Below are 27790 nucleotides of genomic sequence, written 5' to 3' on the forward strand. Positions count from 1 at the left end.
CTAATTTTTATAGACAGCTTTAACTTTGTCATTGATCACAAATTTGTCACTTCTTTTGAAGTAAAAGTCTCATACATTCATTTTTAAGAAAATGTCTAATACTCAAGACTTAGCAGTTATGGTTTGTCAATAGCTCTTTCAAATAAAAACATGTTCAATAAAAAAAAAAACGACTAGACTTCTCTCAGTCTTCAGTAGTTGCTAGAGATGCACTACATTTTCAAGTATAAAATGTATTAATATTTTTCTCCTTCACAAAGCACTTCCTAGAGTGACACTGATCTTTTCTCTGCTAGAACATCATGCTATTGCATTTATGCATGCTAAGTTGCAGTCAACTTTTCCCAGTGATACTTTTGTACCATCAGTGGAGATGACAACACTATTAAATAGGCATATAATATCAATGTATTTTTATACAAGTAGTTTAGATTTCAGATACCTTCTGAAAGTTTCCCTCTCCAGGATCTATGAACCATTACTCTGAAAGAGGTCGACTAGATGTACAAGCTGATTCTGTTCAGCCTAAAATCTGTTGCGTGTGTGCACATTTGGTGAAGCATTTAAGACATCACATGGGAAACCCACCGTCCATAAAAGTGCCTCAGCTTAAGTTCTGGCTCCACTTCTGATTCTGTCTTCTGCTAACGTACATCTTGGGAGGCAGAGATAATGGTTGATGTGCCTGGGAGATGTGTTTGAGTTCTCATCACCTGGCTTTGACCTTAATCAGCCCAGCTGCTGCAAGCTTTTGAGCAGTGAGTGGATGGAAGAGCTCTATTTCTGTATCTTTGCCTTTTATGTAGAAATAAAAACCAACAAACAAGCTAACAAAATTGTTGCTGGCTTTATAAGGAAGAAGAACATTTGATGGAAGAAACATGTTATTAAGGTTTTTGCCATGTTGCATTTACAACTGAAATGAATTGAGTGCCATCCTTTTTGGTAGTGTGGGATTGTGCAGTGAACATGGGTATCAGATGTTCAAGACCTGTATTTATCTATTGACTTGCCCAGTGTTGATTTTCCTTGTCCTCATAGATTCAATGTGTGTTAAAATGCAAACTGAGGACTACAGACATGTAAAAAGTCCTCAGAACTCAGATGAAGCAATGTGTGAAAATGCCTAACATGAATTAAGTTCGCTCTATGTGCTGATGTTTGAAAAGAGAGAGGATGTTCTTATTCTTAAGAGTCTGAAATCTTCTTGTAGCTGTGTTAAATGAAAGGCATTCAGTGCTTTCTAAATTCTTATAATCAAAGCTAATGACTACCATGCAATCCAAACTAGTGACAGGCAGGGTCAGGATGGGTGGATGGGTTTGTTTGTAGTTATCACTGCAATCTCTATAGTTGGCTGCTTTGGCTTATAAAGAGCTCCCTTTGCTAGACTGATAAAGTATTCCTCATCTGATTTTATTTACTTTATGATTCTGTTTCTTGGACATCTTTTGTCTATAGGCAATCTGAATACAGATTCTGGCATTAACTTTAAAGTATTTCATGTAAATGAAGCCTAAAATACAAGGATTTCTTGTTTGAATCCAAACCAGTTTGGAGAAAGTATTTTTTTTTAAGATTGATTGATTGATTTGGAAGTTGAGGAGGGAGAGAGAAAAATATCTTCCATGCACTGCAATAGCCAGGGCTGGGCCAGGCAGAAGCCTGGAGCCGGGAGCTTCTTCCAGGTCTTCCAATGTGTGGCAGGAGCCCAAACACTCGAGCCATCTTCCAGTGCTTTCCCAAGCCATTAGCAGGGAGCTGGATCAGAAGTAGAGCTGCTGGGACATGAACTGGAGCCCACATGAGTTGCTAGAATCACAGGTAGCAGTTTAACCTGCTATACCACAACTCTGACCCCATGATTAGACTTTTCTACACCTAACGTGAGGACCACTGAACAGGGAGGGATGTGTTTTGTGGAACTCATGCAGCCAAGAGAAGAGTCAAGATGTGATTGAAATCTGACCTTGAGCCCAATGTCCAACCCGTGTGCCTTAGCATGGGGCTCCACGTGCCCGGGAGAAAGGATAGCTTGTTTTAATTGACCACTGAGAGGGTGTGCTGTGTTCTGAAATTCACAAAGGATGAACACAAATTAGCAACCATCCTGCATACTGCCAGATGCTGAAGATCCTTTATTTGTATTATCTCTTTTAAAAGAAGATTTATTTATTTGAAAGGCAGAGTGACAGAGCCATCTTGCATCCACTGGTTCACTCCTCAAATAGCTACAACAGTAAGGCATGGGCCAGGCTGAAGCCAGAAAACAGGAGCTCCATCCTGGCCACTCAGACGGGTGGCATGGGCCCAAGTACTTGTGCCGTCACGTGCTGCCTTCTCGTGTGCATTAGGAGGCAGCTGAATTGGAATCAGAGTAGCTGGGACTGGAACCTGGGCTGCAATGCTGGCACCCCTATATTATTCTGTGGTGAGCAACTGGGAGCAACTGGGACTAGAATAAGTTACTGGAATTAAAACTTATTCTATGCATCTGCTCTCCCACAATATGGCGCTGAGAGAAAGAGACCAAACAACTTCTACGCAGCTGCCTCCAGTTCAACCAATAAACTGTAGGACCTGCTCCTGATTGGAGGAGAGCAGCGTACTCGGCGTGTGGGTAGCAGAGTTGGGATTGGTGGAAGAGGACTATAAAGGAGGAGAGAGACAACATGCACCAGGAACATCTAAAGGGAACACCTGAGCAGCCCCCGAGAGAGCCGGCCGGCGGTGTGCCGCTCCCCCGCGGAAGTGGGGAAAGTGGCAGGGGGAACCGCCCTTCCACGGAGGTGGAAGGGACAGTAGCCAACCCGGGAAGAACCAGCAGCAAACCCGGGGAGGGCCGAGCAGACAAAAGAACAGCGCAGGGTCCTGTGTCGTTCCTCCACGAAGAGGGGGAGCGACATTATTCCTTGTCCTAAGATCTATCCTTTAAAAAATTCTCTATCATATTTAATTGATGCTGAAACTGAACTTAGGGAACTTCCAGAATTCTCTAAAACATGTGCTTCTCCTTTCCCTCCTGGCCCTTCTTCCTGTTTCCCACTTCCCACTCACTCCTATCCCAGAGCTCCATGTAGCAGTCCCTGGTTCGATAGGAGCTGCAGTCCCCATCCCAATGGTCCCACCTCAACCATGGGTGGGCTGTTCCCCACTGGCATCCTCTCCTTGCTGTCATGTCCCAGTCATGCTCTTTCTCACATACGGTTCTGCTTCCTGCTACAGATGTTGCCAACACCAGCGGTGCTCCTGTGAGTCTTCTCCCAAAAGCGAGTGGAGTTGGCTCAGACAGAAATAGATGAGGAGCCCAGATAAGCAAAATGGACAAATGCACTGTCTGTTTTCTGTCTAAGATGGACTACACAGTGCCCCATCTCTGACTCCTTCTCCCACACAGGTGTCTTCTCTGTGTACAGCCAGGCTCTCTTTACCCCACCTCAGTGTGTCCTGTTGTCTCAGTCCCTCTTTGTGTTTGCAACAAGTACAAACAACTTCTGTCATCTTGATAAATCATGAAGAAAGTGGACTGGCCATACTGATTTTATTTCTCATTATGGTATTCAACACAGGGCCAACGTTTTTCTCTGTTGAGTTGTGATAAATTGAGGAGAACAAGCCTGTCCCCAAGGATGTATGACCGCAATGCTAAACTGAATAAGGTAGCCACTACTGTCAGAGGACAGGACAACAATTTTAAAAGAATGACCTAAGCTCAAATGGAATTCTGCAGTTGGAAAGAGTGACAATTATAACTTAGAACCATAGATGTAACTTAAGTTACTGATATGACTGTGTCACTGTTCAGCCTAACAGTCACTTTTGTGCTGTGTCTCAGTGCTTTTTTGCACTGAGGACCTGTTTTATTTTTCATTTTATTTTGTAAATATGTTTTATGAAGCTAAAGGGTATCATAGGAATGATGTACCATCAAGAGGAAGGAGAAACTGAGGTACACAAAGTAAACACTACAGGGACCAGAGCTGTGGCATAGGGATTGAGCTGCCATCTACAGTGCCAGCATCCCACATGGGTGCTGGTTCATGTCCTGGCTACTTCACTTCTAATCCAGCTCCCTGCTAATGTGCCTTGGAAAGCAGCACAAGGTGGACCAAGAGCTTGGGCCCCTGTACCCACATAGGAGACCTGGGTGAAGCTCCTGGCTCCTAGATCCTGGCCCAGCCCTGGCCATTGCAGCAATCTGGGGAGTGAACCAGAGGATGAAATCTCTCTCTCTTTCCCCCGCCCAACCCTCTTCCCACCTCTCTTTCTCTCAGTAACTTTCAAATAAATAAATCTGTTTTAAAAAAGTAAAAACTGCGTAGTTAGAAGCAGGAACAAATCTATAACCCATGTAGTTTGATAAACCACTACACATTTCTCATTTCCAGGTATAGCTATCTTCCTTTTCTGGAATCACATTTATAGTTATATTTATGGTTCTGGCAGTGTTGCTGCCGTGACTTAATTATTCCTCTGTATCACTTGAGGTCACCTGGCTATTATTGTGTGAAAACATAAAGAATTGTGATTGCACTTCCAGCTCATGCACCAGTCAGGAAAGCAGCCTGGTATTCCTGTCCTGAGGAATCGCATTGTATGGAGTTCCCTTCCTGAGTCTTTTTTAGGTATGGAGGAACGAGGGACACAGGTGCAGTGCAAGCTGATGCAGGTTCTAGCAGTCAGGGTGCCGTGGGCACCAGTGCAACAACATCATCTTCTTGGTTGGGGGAGACATGGGGGAGCTGCGGGATCTCCACCCTGCGAGTCTGCCTGTTTCCTGTGATTCTTCCATGCTTCTCTCTTGACTTGTAATAACGGAAAATGCAGTTACAGTTACAGCGTTGAAACAGACACATAGCCTGGCACCTTTGTGTCCTGCTTCAGAATGGCTCCTCCATTAGCTCTTTTCTGTTTCCATGATAGTGGGCATCTCTGCTCTCAGCAGAGCTGGGTCGCGTTATCCTGTGTCGAGTACAGGTGATCCGGATCTCTTCATGCCTGCAGCCTGTGCCTCTAGGCCATGCTCTCTGACACAGAACTTGAATCCTCACATCCTCACTCTCTCTGAACTCTGCTCCCATTTCTCACCACTGACCACTGCAAAGTGTGTACATGCCACACTGACAAGCTTATTGGTCTAGCATCTGTCTCTGCCACAGGCCTGCAAGCTCCAGTGAGGATGGAACTTCATTCATTCAGGATTTTACCAGTGCCTAATACCATGCTGGGCACATGCACATTCCGTAATTATTTGTTAAATCGTTTCTTCTTCCTTTTGTGTAAGGAATGTATTAACACGAGCATCTTATAAGGAGGTTGTAAATGTGGATGTATATGGAAAATTTTGATTTGTAAGCAAACTATCAGGAATATAAGTATTCCAGAAAATAGCACTACTACTTACATACTCTGTGTGCTTGGCGAGTTACAGGGTCCCTACTGTTTGCTCGATTCTTTGTACCTCATCGCTGCCGTTAACAGTGAGATGATTGTGAGGTCAGTGTTCTTCCCATTATTAAGAGATCATTGAGTTACTCAACTTGTTCTTTCCTGCCAATTAAAAGTTATGAATAAAAAAGTTTTAAAAGTGATCTCTGTTAATATCAGAGTGGGAATAAGAGAGGGAAGAGAGGCACAATTTGGGACATGCTCAATCGGACTTGCCCCAAATGGTAGAGTTAGAAACATGCCAGGGGATTCCAATTCAATCCTATCAAGGTGGCATGTACCAATGCCATCTCACTAGTCCCAGTGATCAATTTCAGTTCACAGTTGATCATAATGATAGGTCTAAGAGTCAAAGGGATCACATAAACAAGACTAGTGTCTGCTACTACTAGCTGTTAGAATCAAAAAGGGAGAGAATGATCCAACATGGGAAGCGGGATACACAGCAGACTCATAGAATGGCAGATGTCCTAAACAGCACTTTGGCCTCAGAATCAGCCCTTAAGGCATTCAGATCTGGCTGAAGAGCCCGTGAGAGTATTTTAGGCATGGAAAGCCAAGATACTCTGGTAAAACAACAACAACAACAAAAAACAAAAACAAAACAAAACAAAAAAACCTAACTGAAAGATCTCTGCGAGTGAGATCCCAGTGGAAAGAACGGGCCATCAACAAAGGAGGTACCTTTCTCTGAAGAGAGGAGTGAACTTCCACTTTGACTATGACCTTGTCTAAATAAGATCGAAGTTGGAGAACTCAAAAGGCTTCCATAGCCTTGGCAACTCATGACAAGAGCCTAGGGAGATTACTGACGCTATAAACAAGAGTGTCAATTTGTTAAGTCAACAACAGGAGTCACTGTGTACTTAACTCCTCATGTAGGATCTCTGTCCTAAATGTGCTGTACATTGTGAATTAATGCTATAACTAGTACTCAAACAGTATTTTACACTTTGTGTTTCTGTGTGGGTGCAAACTGTTGAAATCTTTACTTAATGTATGCTAAACTGATCTTCTGCATATAAAGAGAATTGAAAATGAATCTTGATGTGAATGGAATGGAGAGGGAGCGGGAGATGGGAGAGTTGCGGGTGGGAGGGAAGTTATGGGGGGGAAAGGCCATTGTAATCCATAAGCTGTACTTTGGAAATTTATATTTATTAGATAAAAGTTAAAAAAAGTTTTAAAAGTCAGGATAAAGTCCATTTTGAGGTTTTGTGGAGATGTGGGGACTGCAATAGAAGGGGAAGGACATTATAAAAATTCCTAGGCTAAGCTCCTTGCTGGAAGAGTTCCTCGTCTTGTGCCCCGGTCCCTTCTCACCCAGTGCTCCTCCCTGGGACTCAGAGCCAGGCGAGAGCTGCTCCATGATCAGGGATTCAGAGGAGCTGTGATAGGTGCTGGTGGAACCCAGACGCTGAGCAGAGCTGTGTCCTGCAGCCATCTAGAACTGGCGGCTTCCTGTTAACCTGGCTGTCCTACAACATGGGGAGACTCCTGCTGATTTGTGGACAGCAGACTAGAGGGCAGCTCAGGAAGAGCACAGGGATAGCTCTGACCACGATTATAGACTCTGCCCTGTATACCCACATTTTCACTCAGACAACGAGGCCACTGTTCCTACATGGAAATAGTTTACATAACTGACAAATCATTGTTTTTGCAAAGTGTGGAGTATGGTGATAGCACGAGAAAGGAAGAGTCCCAGCTGTGAAAGACTCGATGGTAGAAAGCACAGTGTGCCGTGAACAGGCTGGTGAACATCAGACCTGGGGTAAGCCAGGCACAGAGAGGAGAATCCAGCCTGCCCCACTTACGCATGGAATCCTCAAGGCTACACACACAGACACAGGAGGGTGGTGGCCAGGGTGGCAGTGGGGAAGGGGGAGATGGGGGCCCAAGGTACACAGTTGTAGTAGTGAGGGATGAGCTTTTTACCCCACCAGTGTGCTGAGATGGGCAAGGCCAGTTTCTCCCACTGCACATGGACACACATGGTAATTCAGGGGAGATGGATATATTGATTCTCTTGACCATGGTAACTGTTTTACTAAGCATATGGATAGCAACGCATCACATAATTCACCTTTTTTTATTTTTTTCCAGTCAGAGTTAGACAGTGAGAGAGAGGGACAGAAAGGCCTTCCCTCCGTTGGTTTACCCCCCCAATGGCCGCAACGGCTGGCGCTGTGCTGATCCGAAGCCAGGAGCCAGGTGCTTCTCCCAGTCTCCCATGGGGTGCAGGGCCCAAGGACTTGGGCCATCCTCCACTGCACTCCCGGGCCATAGCAGAGAGCTGGACTGGAAGAGGAGCAACCAGGACAGAATCCGGCACCCCGACCAGGACTAGAGCCTAGGGTGCTGGCGCCGCAGGCAGAGGATTAGCCAAGTGAGCCACGGTGCTGGCCCACATAATTCACCTTTAAACACTTGTCTGTGCAATAACCCCACCATACACATGCACACAGGCACATGCGCCTGCACAGACACACACACACACACACACACACACACAGCGCAGGTATGCAGCGGCAGACAGTGGCAGACTTTCTTACCTGTGTATTCCCTGTCCTCAAAGGGAGAGGGAAAGAGAACCAGCCACACCTGCCTGTGACCTCTCCCAGGAGACTCAGGACCCAGGCGTTGTCATCTGCTGTTACCTCCTTGGTTTCCTTAACATAACTGAGCTGAGCCCCAGGAAGTCTACCAAGCACTGGAGACCTGCAGATAAAGAAGGGGAGGTACAACAGAGAACAGAGTCCTCTGCCCCAGGCTGAATGGAAAGGAAGGACCTGGCCAGGTAGAGAAGTGGGCAGACAGCCCGGGCAGGTGCAAGGACCGGGGCAGGAAGATCCTGCGTTGCGTCCGTGATTGTGCAGTGGTCAGGGCACCTGGCAAAGACAGTTCCTGAGGCTTAGGGGTTGTGTCAGCAGCCAGCTGTCTGGTCATGCTTCCCTACTGTATTTGGGAGTTTCTAGGAATCAGGTCCAGCAAAAGCTTGGGGAGTTCAACCTCAGAGAAGTAGCAGTGCGGGATCATGAGGCCGTGGCCGACGGAAGCCTGCCCACAACATGCCCAGCCTCTTGGGGCCTGCAGACAGTGTATGGGCTGCCAGACCCATGCAATCACTGCCAGCCCCTCTCAGCCCCTGGCTCCCTTTGTCAAATTTTGCATTTCCAGGTTGTAGGCATCACCTCTGTAGGGAGCTGTTTCAGGCCCCCAGCCCCATAGGGCCACTCCAGCCAGTACTTGGGTGGAAGGTATCCTGTCCTCTGTTCACTCACAGGGCTCCTGGTTCTGGCTGACAGCAGCACCTGGGTCTGGATTCATGGCCACAGTTGCAGAGTGAGTGAATGCTATCACCACTGCTCTCTGCCTGTCTGGGCCCAGCTGCTGTGGTCGTCAGTCAGTTGTACATAACCTGGAAGGAGGGAAACACCACAATGCTGTAGGGGTTTTCCTGGTTGTAGACAGAAGGCTGTGTGTGTTAGGATTATTTATGGATCCATCACAGGCTTAGTGATAAGTTCGAGTAAAGAGTTTGAATCCATGTATCTTATGATGTTAACCAAGTGACATAGTCTCAGATTTGTCATCTATCAAAAACAGACAAGCTCCCCACACTGTGTCCTGTTGTGTCCTGTTCCCTGCCACTAGGGAAGTAGTTGATAACACTTCTCCTAGGCAGCTTCCAGCCACTGACTGGTCTGTTCCTAGAACACACCCGTGTGGGCAGCCAGGCTGTCTTGCCTGGCACCGTGTTGTCATGGACTCTCAAGGGTGGCAGAGGCCACCCTATTCTGTTCCCATTTTCCTGCTGTCTCTCCACCCTGTACACTCCCCTCACCGTGTCCACTCCCTCAGGCTGCAGGGCAGCAGGACCCATGGGGGACACAACCCAGGGTTCCACTTGGGAGAGCCTCCTTGGTCAGACTGATCCCCTGGACAGAGAGAAGGCCCAGAGACTACCTGCTTAGGGCCCTGGACTGTTGTGAGGCAGGAGCTGTGAGGGGCTCTTCCTATGGCCTTGTCACACAAGCCACAGAGGGGTTAGTCCCTTCCCAGGCCCAACCCATCACTACCTGATGGAGCCAAACCCTGGCCCTGCTAGTGCCTTTCTGGGGTAGACTTGTCACAGCGGCATGACTCCTGTGTGAGCAGGTAGGCTGTGGACATGAGCACCCACTTTTTATGCAGGACCACAAAGCAGATTCCTTTAACATATGACATAGTTGGGGGATGTAAACCCACGTTCCTCACTGAAAGTCCCCACCATCCTTTCAGTGCAGCACCTGCCTGCTGGCAATGGTCTAGATGGCTGGTCACCTACAGCCTGGGAAAGGCACCACCGTGGTTTCCATCCAGAAGGGACTCCTTGATGACTGCCCGGCGTCTCTGTGCTGTGTTGCATCCAGAGTTTGCTTTCCTTGGGCGAGGAGACATTAGGCTGTCTGAGGCGGTGGTGGTGGTGCATGAGAGGCTAGGTCTAAAGTCTTTGCCTAGCACCGAAACACTGACCTGGAAACCACAGCTAGGAGCCAGAACCAAAAGGCAGCAGAGGCCCTCAGTGCCCACTGCAGCCCACTTTGCTCTTGGATGGCAGTGCTGTCTCTGGTCTGGGGACACCTTTGTGGTGTGGTTGCCTCAGCTCACTTGAGCGGGCCACAGCCTCCAGCTAGTGGCTAGCGGCAGTCTCTAGGGAGTGGCAGTCCCAGTGGAGTCAGCAAGGGCCTTCCAACACCCTGAGGTGACCTGCACTTAGGGTGCAGCTGAGATGCTGCCCTCCCACTGCTTGCCTTCTTTCCCCCACCCCCTGGTGTGGGCAGTGTGCTGAATCCCTGCCTCTGTCCCCACTTTGTCCTCTTCCTCCGCCTACAGGCGGGCAGTGCAGCTGCAGGGAGAGAGATCGCAGGTGGACGACACTGTGGTTTTCTCAGGCAGTTCCCCTCTTGGCACTGCCTTGCTACCTGTGCCCTGTCGATTTCTGTGCCTTGGTGGATCCACATCAAGCAAACTGCATCAGAGCTGTGAAGGCAGGAAGCGCTGAACCTCAAAGCTGGGGGCCAGGGAGAGGGAATCCACTGGTCATAGTGTCCAGTGGGAGGGACGCAGGACATGAGGCAGGGCTCCCTCTGTGGGTCCTGGACAGGCCAGGCCACGTGGGAGTCCCTAAGCAGCCAACAACCTAGACACCAACGGGACAGTTAGGCTGGGTACTCGGTCTAGGACTCACACACTCATGGTGGAAAATAAGTCAGTCCTCTGGCCTTTCAAGGCGCAACCCAAGTTTACGTTTCTGTCAGTCATTACTTGTACCTTTTCACCAAAGTTAAAATCTGTGGTTCCTTTAAACATCTCCATAGCAACGCACGCTTCCTTAGCATTGCTCAGCAACCAGCCACCGTGGGAGGCCTCTCACCCAGCGGCCCCTCCAGTGCCGTTCACCGGTGTTACGGCAGCATGGGCAGTGGAACAAAGGCTGGCGGTGGGCTGCTGCAGCCTTTCTCTCTCAGCCCTGTTTCAGGACAAGTGGGCACAGTAGCCTGCAGGGAGAAACTCTCCTGTTTGGTTTGTCCATGTGTGTCCGTCAAGTGCCTGGAGGGACTGGTGCTGATCACGGCTCCAGGATATGCTTTGCAGGGTCAGGACCTGGATCTGAACGTTCTGAGGTCGTTGAAGAGCATCACAGGTGTTGCTCGCTGTGTTGTTGCCCTTTGGGCTCATGGCACTGAGTACTCCCAGCCACTCCCTGTGCCGTTTGAGCAACCCCTTCTGGCAGAAGTTACCTGCAAAGCTGATTTTATCGATGGAGTGATAGCTTTTCTTGACGATTAAGAAATATAAGAAGAGGAAATGGGGAACATAGGAAAAGAGAAGGGAGAGAGAGAGGAAGAGAGGAGGGGTGACTGGAGACTCAGAGACAGGGAGGGCAGAAGTGAGACCCAGGCCGGAAAGAAGAGCAAGTGTGTTAGAAAAGTGAACTAAGCTTGGCAGGTGAAGCCAGCCGACAGGTCAGAAAACTCAGATGGAAAAAGTGATGTTTTTGCACTGTGCTGTTAGTTTATTCTTCAATATTTATACTTGTCTGAGTAAGAAAATTGTACTTGTTCACATTTAAGAGGTTCAAGTCAGGGATTCCTCAGGCGTGTTTCATGTCAGTTATTGGTCTCCATTAACCCCATGTCTCTGAGGTTAAATGAGAGGGGTGTGGAAACAGCCCTTGGTCAGTGGTATGGGTTGGCCTCTGTTCTCACCTTGTCAGTGCCCCCACTCCATCATACCTTCCCTCTTCCTGCTCCATATCAGCTGCCTGGAAGCCATGCTGCAGGACTGTGGCATTTTCTCAGCCCCAGCCTGACTTACCCATCTCATCATGGGCTACCCCGCCGCTGTTCCTACCCCGTAGGGGCTGTCCTTGACAACCAGGGGCATTTCCATAACTGGGCATGACTGAGCTTCCGAGTCACCTTCGCTCCTGACTCCCTCCTCCTCTTCCCCTGCTGCAGGTCCTGGTTGCTTTGTTTTGTTTTTGATTCTTATGAGGAATGGGCAGAAATGCACCGTTGCATCTCCTGTAAATAAATTTCATGACTTACAATCCATGATTGATTGTTTAAGCTGTCATTTCACCTGATGCTCTGCCTGTACAGTGGACCCCAGGGGAAAAATTCAGGAAAAAATCATATGTGTGCATACTCACAGGTATACAAGCACATACATGCAAACTTAGGTCCACATGTATGCATATGCACACGCTGGTGTGTACACATACACACATATGTACACACTCTCCAGCCCATCATACATCTTCCTGCCATACTGCCCTTCTTCCCTTCAAAAAAATAGTTTCTGTCCAGCACAGTTTTCAATCTTTGGTAAAATAGGGTTGAAGATACTATTTCTATGCTTGTCATCTATGTGTACTTTATGAGGAAAATTTGAGAAGTCCTAGTCTGAACTTAATGCTAAAGAAATGTTTACTCAAGTATTTTACTTAACTGTGCTTAAGACTGAAAACAGTCTAATCTCATACACATCTCCTTTTCTCTAGAGTTGAAAAATGCTTGAATACTCAGAGATTAAAAATTTCTATTCTTTTTTTTCTAAGATTTTATTTTCTTTACTTGAAAAGCAGAGATGGCAGGTTGGAGAGAGAGAAAGAGAGATCTTCCATCCTTTGGTTCACTCCCCAAGTGGCCTCAACAGGGCTGGGCCAGGCTGAAGTCAGGAGTCAGGAGCTTCTTCTGGGTCTGCCACATGGTTGCGGAGGCCCAAGGACCTGGCCCATCCTCCGCTGCTCTCCCAGCCACATTAACAGGGAGCTGGATCTGAAGTGGAGCAGCCAAGACTCAAACCAGCAACCATCTGGGATGCTGACATGTGGCAGCTTATCCTGCTACTACACTCTGCCAGCCCCTCTATTTATTTTTTTAAAGATTTTATTTATTTATTTTACAGGTAGAGTTACAGACAATGAGAGAGAGACAGAGAGAAAGGTCTTCCTTCTGCTGTTTCACTCCCCAAATGGCTGCAACAGCTGGAGCTACACCCATCTGAAGCCAGGAGCCAGGTGCTTCCTCCCAGTCTCCCACGCAGGTGCAGGGGCCCAAGCACCCGGGCCATCCTCCACTGCCTTCCCTGGCCACAGCAGTGAGCTGGACCAGAAGAGGAGCTACCGGGAGTAGACCCGGCATCCACATGGGATGCAGGCACCTCAGGCAGAAGATTAACCTAGTGCACCAAGGTGCTGGCCCCACCCCCTCTATTTATTTTTATTTGTGAGCATCTTAATTTGTTGTTTTAACTGAATGTTTCTATAGAAACAGATATCTATCATTTTTAAAAAGATGTTCTCTATTTATTTGAGAGGTAGAGTTACAGACAGAGAGAGGCAGAGGCAGAGAGAAAGGTTTTCCATCCACTGGTTCACTCCCCAAATGGCCACAATGGCTGGAGCTGGGCCGAACCAAAGCCAGGAGCCAGGAGCTTCTTTGAAGTCTCCCAGGCAGGTGCAGGGGCCCAGGCCATCTCCTGCTGCTTTCCCAGGCCATAGCAGAGAGCTGGATCAGATGTGGAGCAGCTGGGACTCAGGCAGCCATAAGGGATGCCAACTTCTCAGGAGAAGGCTTAGCTTATGGTGCCGTAGCACAGGACCCGATATTATCTTTCCTATCTAATTATTTATCATCTCAGCCTGTGTGTTCATCCATCCATCCATTTAGAACCACTAAGTGGGGAAAATCATTTATTGCATCAGGTTCAGTAGGTGCTGGCCAGTGAGGGCTGAGAGAGCCGGTGGTTTACCGTAATCCTTGGTGAAGAATGGAAAGTGGCAGCACAGACGAATCCGTGTACCTCCTATTTCGAACTTCAGCTTCATCTTTCATTCAGTTCAGATTTTTCCCCAGAAATATTGCATCAGTGTTAAATCCAGAAATAGCCATCTTCTAAGAAAATCCATATTCAGAAATAGTTCACTTCAGAAATAAGCCGTCTTTAGAAACAGTCCCTTCACCTCCAAAGACCCCTCAAACAGTGGGCCTGTAGTTAAGAAGATGGTGATGAGGCAGAAGTCTTTGGAAATCAGAAGTGAGGAGGTTTTCAGAAGTGCTAAGGCTGAAGTGGGAAATGTTTCCCTTATTGTATTCTGTTTAAAAGATGGAATTAAGCTGCTTTAGTAGTTTCACTTAAATTTCTCCGTTGGGTATTTATTATCAATACACAATATTCTTGATCATATATAAACCCATTATCTATAACTACTGATATACAGCTAAAATGAACAACAGTATTAATCTAAGAGATTCTAAATGTAATTGCCAGTGGAAATGTACTAATAATTACTTTTACCGGAACTTTCTTATAACAGTATTTTCTAGAAAGCCAAATTAAATAATATTATATCTAATACATATTTGTTTAAATATACTATTCATAAATCAATTAGAACTTAGTTTGCTATGTATCTGAGGGTGAAGTGCCATGGGTTTTGAGTTGAGCTGATTCCTGAGCTGGCTAACATCAAAGCAGAGCACTGACTGCCTGAGTTGGAGCCTGGGCTCCCAGCTTCAGCCCCGCTTGATTCGTCACAGCAAAGACTCCTCAGCCTAACTGTTGGAGCGAGCTCTCCACTAGGGGCTTGGCTCCACTGCCAGACCTGCGGTAAAATGAAGAGGTTGCCCTTATTACTGGTTTTCAAGATTTAAATCTAGAGAAGTGTCAATGTTTTTTTCTGATCATTTGTGGAAAGGATGCATGCCAGTGGTGCAGGAATGAGCTCTGGACCACACTTTGCATGTCCTGAGATGAATGTCTCCAGCGTGGCTTGTGCTGCAGGTGCTGGCAGTGCGGTGTTAGGTGGAGCCCTCCACCCTGTCTGGCATGGACTTCTCTGCCCTTCGCTTGGTGGAAAGCTGAAAGAGCCAGAACGTTGGTGGGTGTCCAATCAGTGCTCTGACTCCCTCCATGAGGAATGAGCAAGAATGAAGGGATAACCTAGCAGTAACAATTTATTTTTTAATCTAAGTAATGCTACCAGAAACAATACAAATATTGAAATTTGGCAGAAGTGTACATGTAATATTACTACTCAAAAAGCGATTTTATGTGTATTTTCCTGAAATATAGGTATAGATGTAGGTCATTGTCATATGAAGTACATGTAACTTCATATCACTTTTTCTTTATTATATCACTACATGGCTGTTCAATCACCTTTTAGATAGCAGTAGTCTATTATTTGAAATATTTCCAAAATGATTTAGTCAAAGGTCACTGGCTACAGTTCTCTAGTATTTTGAATGGTAAGTACACAATGCCAGAAATGATTTCAATTGGTCAAAGTGTGGTGATATTAAGTTTCTTTCTTTCTAATTGACAAATAAAATTGTATAGGTTGACATCATATACCATGATATTTTGTAATATTTATACATTGTGGAATGATTTAAAACTAATTATAATATTTTTACTTCATTAGTTATGATTTTTGGTGGTGAGAAAATTTAAAACCTGTGTCAGCAGTTTTCTTAATGTACATTTTGTTTATCATCAAGCTGTACAATAGATCCTCTGAACTTACTACTTCTGATTGAAAAGTTGTGCCTTTCAACCAACACTGCTCCAACCATCCTCTCACCAGCCCCTGGTAACCACCACTCTGCTCTGCTTCTGTGACTTCTGATTCCAGGATTCCACAACAAGTGAGATCGTGCAGCAGTCGCCCTTATGAGTCTGTTTCATGCCATTTAAAGTGCCCTCAGTGTTGATCCATGTCCTTTTCCAAGGCTGGGTGGTATCCTTTGTTCATGGTACCACATTTCCCTCATCCAGTCATGCACTGCTAGACATATAGGCTGATTTCCTGCCATGGCTGCCATGCAAGCCGTGCTGCACAGAATGCAGGAACACCTTTATTGCTTTGACATACTGACTTCGTTTCCCTTGGATAGTTACCCAGAAGTGGACTCCCTGGAGCTCATGACTGTAGTAGCTCTATTTTTAATTGTTTTGAGGAACCCCTTACTGTTTTCCATAGCGGCTGTACTGATTTACAGTCTTACCAACAATGCATACAGGTTCCCTGTTGGTCAATACTCATTATCTCTTTGTGAGAATTGCCATCTCCCCAGGTGTAAAGTCGTATCTCATTTTGGTACTGATTTGCATTTTCATAATGATTAGTGAGGCTGAGGGCCTTTTCATATTCCTCTTGGCCATTTGCATTTCTCTTGATAAATGCCCAAGTAGGTCATTTGTCCATTTTTTGAATGGGTTTTTTCTTGTTTTCCTGCTATTGAGTTGTGTGATTTCATTCTATATTTTGGAAATTGACCCATTATAAGATGTATGTTGTGCAAATATTTTTCCCATTCTGTAGGCTGTCTCTTCATGCTGTTCAGTTTCCTTTACTGTACGTATGATTTTGGGTGTGATGCAACTTGTCTATTTTTGCTTGTGTTGCTTATGCTTTTAGAGTTTTCAGTTCTTTATTATCTCTCTCAAAACAAAGTATAATTCACTAAGAATACCTAGAGGAATATTCACTGGATGTGTGGGAAAGCATGTGTGTAAAAGATAACAGTGTTGTGGGAGTAGAGGGCTGTGCTGCTAGAGGTGAAATTAGCAATCACCAAGTGGAAACAACAGCTCCACGCGCCTGCCTTTCTGCTGACTGCCCCTGGATCATAGAAAGTATGAGCATACTCTTCAATTCCAGTTCTCAACACTGCACTTCATGCTTCATGTTTGATGAGTTTACTATTTTTTCCTTCTTTACCTATTATGCTATCCTGATGAGATTCAGACTTCCTTATTCCTATTCACTTCGGCATTTTTAGTACCCAGAATATGACACATAGGAAATGTTCAGCAAAAATTATTTGAAAGATGGACGAAAAACATGGAAACTGAAAGTTAGAAATAGAAATTGTTAGCAATTAAGGCAAGCAGTAAAGGACACTGAGATATAATAGTTGTTTCCAAAACAAAATTCTTAGACTTTTTTTTTTTGACAGGCAGAGTGGACAGTGAGAGAGAGACAGAGAGAAAGGTCTTCCTTTGCCGTTGGTTCACCCTCCAATGGCCACCGCGGCTAGTGCGCTGTGGCCGGCGCACCGTGCTGATCCGATGGCAGGAGCCAGGTACTTATCCTGGTCTCCCATGTGGGTGCAGGGTCCAAGTACTTGGGCCATCCTCCACTGCACTCCCAGGCCACAGCAGAGAGCTGGCCTGGAAGAGGGGCAACCAGGACAGAATCCGGCGCCCTGACCGGGACTAGAACCCAGTGTGCCGGCGCCACAAGGTGGAGGATTAGCCTAGTGAGCCGCAGCGCCAGCTAACTTATTTCATCATTCATTGTAGCTCAGAAGTTCACACAAAGATCAATGAGCAGCAGTAAAAGAATATGTCTACAGAATTTAGCTGTCTTGAGTGATGGCGAAGACCCACAGTGCACACGAAAATTATACTTGTGTTTTGGTTTTTATACTTCTACTTTCAAAAGTAGTATAGTCTACTTTACATTCTCTTAACTAGGCAAACTAAGTGTTTTCATATAAGATGTTATTAAACTGAGAGGACCCCTTAGAAAAGAGAGGTATTTAAATTTGTTTAACCCAGAATTTTCCCACCCATTTTGATTCTGATTTGATGATTTTTGCAAGTCTGTAGCTATCTTCAGGGAGCATGCTTGGTGGAAGATGTGTGGAGTGATAGTGCAAGGTGACCTCAATACTATTCAGTTGGACACTATGGATGAGGACTTTTTCGATAAGCAGGAAAGCAAAACCTCATTAACCCCCCCCATCATTTACCCCTTATTAACTCTATCCATCTAATGGAGGGAGACTTAGGCATCCTTTCCCCAGACAACACTTTTTCATTCCCATTTTCTCAACATCAAACCAAAAGTTTGTCAGAAAGGAAAAAGAATAGAATTCCTTCTTTCAACAATGTTCTTGTCAGATAGTAAATAAAACGAATCTTAACTCAGTGCTAGATGTGAAGCCCAGAAGAGGTAATTGGGTGTGTTCAAGCTGGATGCCTGCTTCTCACACCTCCTTATGCACCTCTCTGTTACCCTGTGACAATGTTTTGTTAGTGTTTATGACCTTAAAGCTTTGTGTTTGCAGATTCTGCCCTGGAGCCAGAGCCGTTTTTCATGTAATTCTAGGTTGGATGAATTCTATTTCCTAAAGTAAATGATTCCTTTCCTGTAAGACATATTTCTGAAATAAAATCACTGGCTTTTTAAAATATAATTAATGTTTTTGATAGTAACATAAATCCTTCACTGAGACATTTCCTAACTAGGACTTTTTCAGCCCTTGTTTTGTTAGATATTTCCTTACACGGGATGACATTCAACTGGGTTTTGTTCTTCAAAACAAAATTCCTTCATAGAGGTGCTCTCATATAAGCAGCAACAGTTGTTGAGATTAACTTTACTGTTTTCTCTATTGGGAGGTAACATGTTGAAGTTCAAATCTGTGTTCAGCTATGGATGTGGTGGAACGGAATTCATTGCTGTCCTGGTATTTTGCCTTTGAACTCCGCTGAATCGCAGCATTGTCTGTGTAGATCATCTCTAATAGCTTAACGTTTCTTAGTATTCTGACTTTCTAACAGCATAGCAGCCTCTCTGTTGATCTGCTAATTGGGTTGTTTCTTGTTTCCTACCTTTTCAGGGTTGGTGCAAGTGTGCAGTTCTCCTGTGAGGACAATTATGTGCTCCAGGGTTCTAAGAGTATCACATGCCAGAGAGTCACAGAGACGCTGGCTGCCTGGAGTGACCACAGGCCGATCTGCAGAGGTAAGTCCCCCCCGGGATGCTGCCTGGTCCACTTTCCTTAGTCTTGACATGTTTTTCTGAAAACCAGTGACCTGCTTAAATGTAAAATATCATCTACAGACAGAGCAGAACTTGACAGAACATGTATGTTTTCTTGATAATGTGAGTTAAAAAGAAATGCCTCCTTGTCATTTGTTAGAAGGCAATCGATTCCAAAGACATTTGGATTTTTTACATTTTGGGTAGAGATGAGGAAATCCAATAATTCAAGCTCGTACGTACTTGCTCAGTATAACTGAGTATCTATATATACACACAGCATGCATATGTATGGGTGTGTTACATAACCAGCTCCTTCAGGAAGTTTTATGGGAGCTTCCAGGACTTTCACCTTTCAAATGCAATGAGGTTGAATTCCTGGGTTTTAAATATATGAGCAATAAAGGGACTTTGTTAACTTGATGTCCAGTCATGCTTTTATTAATAAAATATCTGAAACTAATCTCTGACAATAACTGGCAAAGCAAAATATTCATCATCATCATCATCATCATCACCATCATCATGATCATTCTTTTCAAAGAACACACATGAAGTTAACGGAGGTCAACGTAGTTTTTTCACTTGGATTTCAGGCATGAACAGTCCTATCAGAATTATGGAAACTGTAGTGAGACCTGCAGGAAACTATTTTCTTTATTTTAAGAGGGAAATTAATAGAACTAAAATAAATTTTGTCCTTAAATAACTTGCGCAGATTGTCTGCTTTGAAGACGGAAAGAGTGCTAAGCTGATGGAGCAATGGAGAGCAGAGTTTGGCTTTAAAGAAGAGAGTATCTTAGTATCGTATCCATTTGTGTAGCCTTTTCAGGGTAATGGGTCTGATTTTTTATTATTTTGTAAATGTCTGGTTATAAAGAGGTGTGATACACGATGTACAGGATAAGTTACATCTTGAAGTGAAATAGATGCTAAACCTGCTTTTATCTCTTACTTCATGTAAGCCAACAAAACTATACAGCAGCTGTGAAATCATGCGTCTCCTTCCTGCAACCACTCAGGCTTGGTGGTGCGCACAGGACACAGCTTTCTGGTATCTGCTGGTGAGGGCTGACAGGCAGATGGCTGTTCCTGCAGAGGAAGACCCTTTACAGACTAGCATCAGTCTCTGGCCAAGTAAACACATATGGCTATGCCCTTCTACTCTTCGTGCTATTCATTCGATTGTGTGTTTTCAACAACTACAGTCAGGCTGTCAAAGGATCTGTACCAGTATTCTTCTTTCCACCAAGGGATGGTGATGTCCAGGGCTACCAGTTACACATGAGGGCTAAGTCACGGTTATTAATTTTCTACTAAGAGAAGACAATTCTTTCCCCATTTAATAGCATTCTTCTTCTTGTATAACAGAAATAGACTTCCTTATTTTAAAAAAAAACTTAATCAGACAAATGAAACACTTGCATCATTCAAATATTAATTTAAAATTAATATTCTAGAGTAACATAGAGTACATATTTGTGCAGTCACCTCTTGGTGTCCATGGCAGATTAGTTCCAGGTCCGTGGTGACAAAATCCACAGCTATACAAGCTTCTTACATAAAATTATGTAGTATTTGCATGTAACATGCTCATAACATCCCATGTAATTTAAGTCATCTCTGGATTACTTATTTAATACAATGTAAATGTTTGTAAGTAGATGCTATATTTAGGAAAGTTCTTTAGAAAACAACAATTTCAAAAATGGTGAGAATACATTTTTTCATCAGCTGCTAGTTTTACCCAAAGATTTTAAATCTATTTACAGAGGGCTAACTGTGTACTATTGATTTTTATTTACTAATTTGTAACATTTTCTTCCTGTGCTCTGAATCTCAGCTTGAATTCAGAATACTTTCTCAGGGCCCTGTCTCCACCTTATGACCTAACTTGGCCTCAACCCCTCTGTGGCACCTTGGCATAGCTGAAGAGTCACCATGCAGGTTCCAGGCAGAGAAGTTTCTCAGCTCTCCTCATAGGGAATAAGAAAGGAGTCTCTGAGACTCTCTGTTCCCACAGAGCCTCATGTGTCAGTTGATCACAGTTGAGAAGACAATGCCTCCGCCCAGGTCTTTGTTGACTGGTTTGCTTGGTCTGGTTTTCAGGGAAAGTCACCTCTCTGTCTCTCACATCTAAAAGCAGGAGTTGTCAGCTTCATTCACTGCTTTTCCTCTTGTGTCTGGTGGCACATTTGCTTTGTTTAAAATAGAAGCACCCTGGTTATCAGGGAGTAGTCCTTTGATTCTTGTTACACTCATTGTTCTTCACTTTCTGGAATGATGACTGCAGGAGCAGGAAATGATTCTCGGGGAAGCACGATCATAGAGTGGCTTACAGGCACTCACTCAAGAGGGAAGACCACCCATAGTGTCTCCGAGAGCATCTCTCCCTGGCTCAGGATCCTGCAGAGGTGCCTTCAGGTTTTCAGAGACCTCTGCGCTGTTGAGACGTCTGTGAGGCAAATCCCCAGTTTCTAGAAAGGACGGCTATGACTGAACGTCTGGACCTTGTGACCTTTGGGCAACCTCAGGGAAAGGCTGCACGCTCTGCCTGATCTCCATGTAACACTTTCGCCAGCCAGTTCCAGTGTTAAACATGTTTTGCCACTGGAAAAGATGAGAAATTCCAAAGTCATCTGGTTCTGGACACTTTATGTTTAACAGTCCTTTCTTCAATGTATCTCTCTCACACATCGGATTTTAAGTGACAAGAAGAAATCAAGTGGCATCCTCAAACCATGGCTTGGATGTCTCTTGTCACTCAAAAATCTTGCTTCTTGGGGCTGGCACTGTGACATAGAAGGCTAAGTCTCCATCTGCCGTGCTGGCATCTCATATGGGCGTGGGTTTGCGTCCTGGCTGTTCCTTCAGATCCAGTTCCCTGCTAATGTGCCTGGGAAAACGAGGAAGATGTTCAAAGTACTTGGACCCCTGCACCCTCATGGGAGACCTGGAAGAGACTCCTGTCCTGGCTTTAGCCTGGCCCAGCCCCAACCATTGTGGTTGTAGCATTTGGGGAGTGAACCAGCAGATAGAAGTCTGACTCCCCTCTCTCCCTCCCGCTCTCCCCCTCCCTCTCCCTCCCCCTCTCCCTCCTTCCCTCCTTCCCTCCCTCCCTCCCTCCCTCCCTCCCTCCCTCCCTCTCTTCTCTCTGTATCTCTGCATTTCCAATAAATCTTTAGAAAAAAAAATCTTGCTTCTCAACTGACAACAGACCTATTGTTTCTTCAGGCTTTGCCCCCTGTTTCAGCTTCCAGGAACACATCCCCACATCCTCTGAGTCCATGCCAGCAGTATAGTTCCACTATAATTTTCTATTACTGTCTAACATGCTCTTCCCAGATCTCCCAAACCCCACCCTACTCAGTTCCAAAGCTACTTCAGCAACCAAGCACACATGTAGAGAAGTCGGTCTCCATGCACAGGTGCAAACCCAGTGGGGTAGAAAGAGATGTGTGGTTTAGCTCACAGAATTGGTGTGCTGGCCATGGTAGCCTTACTTCAGAAGGACAGGTGGTCGGGTAGGGGTGGTAGTGAGCAGATGAGACTCCTGGGAGTGGGTCACAGCTGCTGTTCACAGGCACGAGTCTCTCAGAGGAAGATCTAAGCCCTCTTTGAAACCTCTTGATGAAGGAAGGGGCACACAGGATAATCTCCTTAACTTAGAGTCAACTGATAAAGGACTTGGGTTCTATCATGCAAGAGTCCTTCCCAGGAGAACCTAAATTAGTGTTTGAGCAACTGGCAGAGGGAATCTATCCTTCCTCTTTCCAACTCTTAAGACAGAATTGTTCTTGCAGCCCATTTGTACCCAGAACCATACAGAAAAGGAATTCTGAGGAACATGGCTTGTCCATGCCAACTGGACCCCCCAAAAAGCCATCTCAAACCAACACCTTTGGTGGGAGTGAAAAGTGAAAGTCCCCTGGATAGGGGCCTTTTATGCCCTAGCTCTAGGAAGTCAGGAAAACCAACCAGGATTCTAAATAAGGCATGTGCTGCAGGTGCCGCCTCATGCTCACACAGGTATGCGGCCCTGGCACATCAGTATTTCTCTAGGTGGAGCACACCCAGGGATGGCTATGCTGGGGAAGCTCTAGACAGCACTGTCCACTGGAAATTCAATGTCAGCTGTCTGTATATCTTTAATATATTAGGTAACCAGATTTAAAAATCTAAAAAGAAACAGGTAAATTTTATTTTAATAATAAAATGTACTTAACCCAAATTCCTAAAATATTATCATCTTAACATATGTTCACTATACATATTATAATTAGGTGTTTTGCATTCTTTCCTTTTTTTAGTTAAAATACCATGTCATGGAAACCCAGTGAGCATTTTGTAATTATAACTTGTCTCATTTCAGTTAAGCCACATTCCTACTTAGTAGCCATGTGCAGCTGGTGGCTGCCAACACTGGATGGCAAAACCCTATAGAGCATTAGCTCAGCCTAGGGCCCCACATCCTTCCCAGCTGTGGAGCAGTCACCACCCTTGCAGGTGTGAAGAGGAGAAATGAGCTCAGTGAATCAGGACTTGGTTTTTGGCTGGCATTCCTCACGGAAGATGTTCTCTTCCATTAAAATCCTTACGATTTTCAGGTTGGCAAATTTTAGTAACCCTGAGTCAATTATCTTTCCCTACTGTAATGTCTCCCCTTGATTATAATTAGAGAGGAGCTGAAAAAAAGAAAATATTTTTAAACAGGACTCCATTGTAACTATAGAAAGATAAATTTAGATAACTAAAATGTCTGAGAAGATGGATACTACAGAACTTCGCAGTGTTTCAGATGTCACTCAGAAGGTCCTGGAGATATTATGTGTATGTTCCACAATGCAAGTGCATTTTCACGCTATGCTGTTACCATAATAAATGGTCTGTGAAAAAGGCACGCTGTGGTTGGGATTTTCCTGACTCACTCCTAGCCTTTAAAGGAGTTCTCATATTGCACAACCATTTGTTAATTGTAATGAAATTATAATTTATCAATTATAATAAAATGCCCCTGCTGTATACATTGTCACACTAGGAGGGTAAAAGTATCTTGGAATGGTGAATTGAAGAAAGATTGATTCTCCAGGTTTCCATGGTTATGAAGGGTCTCTAACTCTTCAGTGACTACCAGGACTTCTCCAGGGAAGGACTACATGATAGAAGCAGTTGATAAATTGCTGTGAGTCAGAGTGGCCCTTCCATCTGGAAACCGGAGTGGGTGTCGGTGCTTACATTAGCAAATTAGCTTTGAGAACTAGGGGAGCATTACCTTTTCTTCCTGCTACCAAACAGATGAATGGTTGTTGTAGCTTGGTAATTATACAAGTGATTTTGTTTGAAATTATGCTTACTTCATTTAGGGATATGAAAACAACTATTATGATATTTTTGTACGGTAAAACATTATGAGCTGTTTAAAAACTGTGTAAGTATGTTTAGCTGCCAGTAGATTTTTAAATAAGTAAAATGGGGGTAGGAGGAGAGAAAAGAGGAAGAGAACAGGGTATCATGGATTTCTCCAGTCTAATGTTCTGGGTACCATTTCATTCTCTCCATATTTACAAAAGATGGAAGCAGAGACCTTTGTTTAAAGCTGTGTGTACTTTGGCCTGTGGACTGAGTATTTTCCATTGCTCTCCGAGTTGAAAGGGCACAAAAGAAAGGTGAAATAGTATTTGCAATTGTAACCATGGTTGCACAAAAGCTAATTGGAGCCAGCAAGGGTCATGGGATGAAGTTATCATTACCTGGGGATTGCAGTGTAGCTTAGCTAAGAATTATCCTTAACTTATTAACTTGTCATTTACCAAGAACTTTTACATCTTTTTTTCTTTACTATCCATGTTTTCTGTCTGTGCAGAAACTACCTTTGAGATAGTTATGAAAATACCATTTACACCTCGAAGTTGACTTGTTCTTCTGCAAGATTATAGATCCAGAGTTAAATTTACAATAATATTTTATGTATTGACATTTGGTTAGGTAGTTGTCATTTCAGAGATTTAAAGAAACAAACATATAATTAACTTTAATTCTTGTGAATTTAGAGAAATTTCTGTTGCTGCATCCAGACGCCTAAGCTTTATGCTTGTTATTTGAAGATCAGGTGGGAGAAAATGTGTCATTCTCCTTATCTTTTACTAAGTCATAGAAAATAATGCATTTTTGTGTACTGATACTATTATTTTGTGTTCACAAAAATAGCCTGAAAGCCAATGATAAGCTGGTGCTGATATTCTCGGAGCCCAGGTAGCGAGGTAGTGTCTGTGTGTGGGTCCTCGTATTTGCCTTCCTTCTACAGAGGAAGATTTTTTCTCTAGAAATCCATGTGGTTATCCGCCCAGTGTTGTCCCACCGCAAACCTGCATGCAACACCCTAAGAGCCTTCTCTTTCTTCAAAGCTCTGATTTTCTGCCGATGTTGTATGTTTGTAGTTTTTGTTGTTAATTTTTTCATGAAGGCAAAGAATTTAGTTTTGATTCCCTTTCTGCTGTGTCCTTAATGCCCAACACATTGAATTATTCAATGCAGCCATAGGGAGTGTCTTCCATGTTGCACTAAACCATGTGTGAAATGTTTTGCTTGCCCACTTTTGTTCATCCCTCATAGCAATCATAGATGGAGTGATGATGATTCCAGTAATTGAATAGACTGAATGGCTAAAAATTCAACTGTGTAGGATGAGACAACCAGTAACTATGAAAGCCAGGCCAGGAACTCAGGTCTGATAAAGAGAAGCAGGCTGTTAATCTCTGTGACCCACATCACCACTGTGCTGGCCAATCTGGATAGAAACATGAAGTTGTGGTTGGCAAAAGTGATTTCATCTAAAAACATACAAGAAATAGACTAGTATACAGAACTATTATTTGAAGAGGAAGTCTCCAATTTGTGAGTCCTGGCTTCCTAAAAATTTATACTTACCTGATTCAAACATTCCTTCTTTCTATTATTTGATTGAGTAGTTACTACAGAACAGAATTGATTTCCTGGAACTGAATTTAAATAAATAAGGACGTTATCACTTTGTATTAAATGAGACAAATTATGTGAAATAAATGTAGTTTACACTTAAATACTCATTGATTAAATAGATACGTGATATACATTGGCATTCAAAATAGGTTATCTTTTTCTCCCTATCTACTTTCCATCTTGATGTATTATTATTATGAATTCTCATTTTATCTGGAAAACATAGACGATGTAATTGAAATTTGAGTTTACAAGCTTAGAAAACTGTCAAATGAATGACATCAGTTGCACATTAGGTCATAGTTACTATCCAAGGACATTTATTAAGCATTAAGTGGTCATTACTCCTCATTAGAGCCACATTTCAAAGAAAATGTTGACTAAGAGCAAGGCCTGCATAAAAGTGGAAAGCGACATTGAACTATAAGATGTATAAACTTCTATATATACAATCCCATATAGGAATAAATGTATAGAATTTACAGTACAGTGCTTGACACTACAATTTTGTGATTACCTAATTATGTCACTAAATATTTTGTTGACTACTTGAACATCTGCTTAGTACAGAAACACATAAAATGAGCAAGTCTCCAAGGCCACTGTGAAATTGTCCAATCTTGATCAGAACAGGTTTCGCTAAGCTTCCCACCTGTCCAGGGAGCTATACAATCCATTGTAAGCATGGAGTGACAATACAGCAGAGTCCATGAGTGGAAAAAGACAGCCAGTGTGACAAGCTCCTGATTTCTAACTTTAGAGCACTGTTTTATGAATTTCTGGAAATCAGTGTCACTCCAATTCAGATCAACACAGAAACACCTGGCAAAGCACCATAGATGTAAAGAAACTGATATCAATGAATGTGCCTTGCCACCCACTCACTCTTCCCATCTTGCAGGCTGACTTTTCCATCACTGTTGTTCCAACCAACCAGAATCTTAGGGAAGGCAGCAAGCATGGCCTACTGATCATTCCCAGAGCTCTTGGACCTACTGACTCTGATTCATCCACTTCTATTCAGAGGGACTCTCAGTCCGTCCTGTTTCATCTCTTCTCTCCCAGGATGCTCTGTTTTAACTCTTCTTCTTCCCAATGATTGGCTTTTTAAACATATAATAGGCCTGAAAAACCTAATCTTCAGCTTCTTGAAACTGATAGGGAAAGAGAAAGGGAGACTGTGTTACAGCAGAAATTTGTGGGTTGGATCCACTATAAAATTCATAGAAATTACTGAAACCCTTTCTGCCATGCAACCAAAGGGTGTGCACAGTAGGTAATATTGTGTGCTGCAGGAGGTCTGGAAGGCAATGGACATTCTGGCCTTCAGCATGTCGACATTTAAATGATAGAAGTTATGCTAACTGAAGCCATATGCTTGATTACATTTAGTGAAGTTCCTGCTGGGAAAAATGAGAGCTGCACGTTATTGTTAGGGAAACCTTGGCCCAAGAAAGTTGTAACTAGTTACTCATAATTACTGGAGTGGTCAGATGGTAAAGAGGCAGCTGGTGAGGATGAAGATGATTTAGAAGGGAAAAGGCAGAGGCAGTAGGTGAAATTTTCAGTGATTTCCTAAAATAGGGCAATAGAATTATGTACTTATAGCTGCATGGTGTGACTTAAGTCAAAAGCCATATATCAGTCATACTAATCATACCAATCAGCAAACAAAAATTATGAATGTTCTTACATATAATATTTCAACTGGTTATTTTGATGGCTTGATACAAATGGGGGTAAAGAAAGAATAAAAATAATTTATTATTTATTATTAAAATACATTGCAAAAATAGAGACATTTCTTTTTTAAAGATTTAATTATTTTGAAAGTCAGAGAGTGGGGCCGGCGCTGTGGCACAGTGGGTTGACACCCTGGCCCGAAGTGCCAGCATCCCGTATGGGCACCAGTTCTAGTCCCGGCTGCTCCTCTTCCAATCCAGTTCTCTGCTATGGCCTGGGAAAGCAGTGGAAGATGGCCCAAGTGCCTGGGCCCCTGCACACACATGGGAGACCTGGAAGAAGCTCTTGGAT

At 44.0% G+C, this 27790-nt stretch overlaps 1 protein-coding gene across 2 annotated transcripts in view; it reads left to right on the forward strand.

Moving 5' to 3' along the window:
* CSMD1 (CUB and Sushi multiple domains 1) overlaps positions 1–27790 on the forward strand; it is a 2062046-nt gene that overhangs the window by 1449318 nt on the left and 584938 nt on the right. For both annotated transcript variants that reach the window (XM_070047233.2, XM_070047234.2), the window contains exon 9: positions 18636–18760. In XM_070047233.2, the coding sequence (XP_069903334.2) occupies positions 18636–18760 (125 nt within the window). The remainder of the gene's footprint in view (positions 1–18635; positions 18761–27790) is intronic.

Source organism: Oryctolagus cuniculus, chromosome 8 (genome assembly GCF_051225735.1).
Source record: "Oryctolagus cuniculus isolate XC-2025 breed Fujian yellow rabbit chromosome 8, ASM5122573v1, whole genome shotgun sequence".
Classification (NCBI taxonomy): Eukaryota; Metazoa; Chordata; class Mammalia; order Lagomorpha; family Leporidae; genus Oryctolagus; species Oryctolagus cuniculus.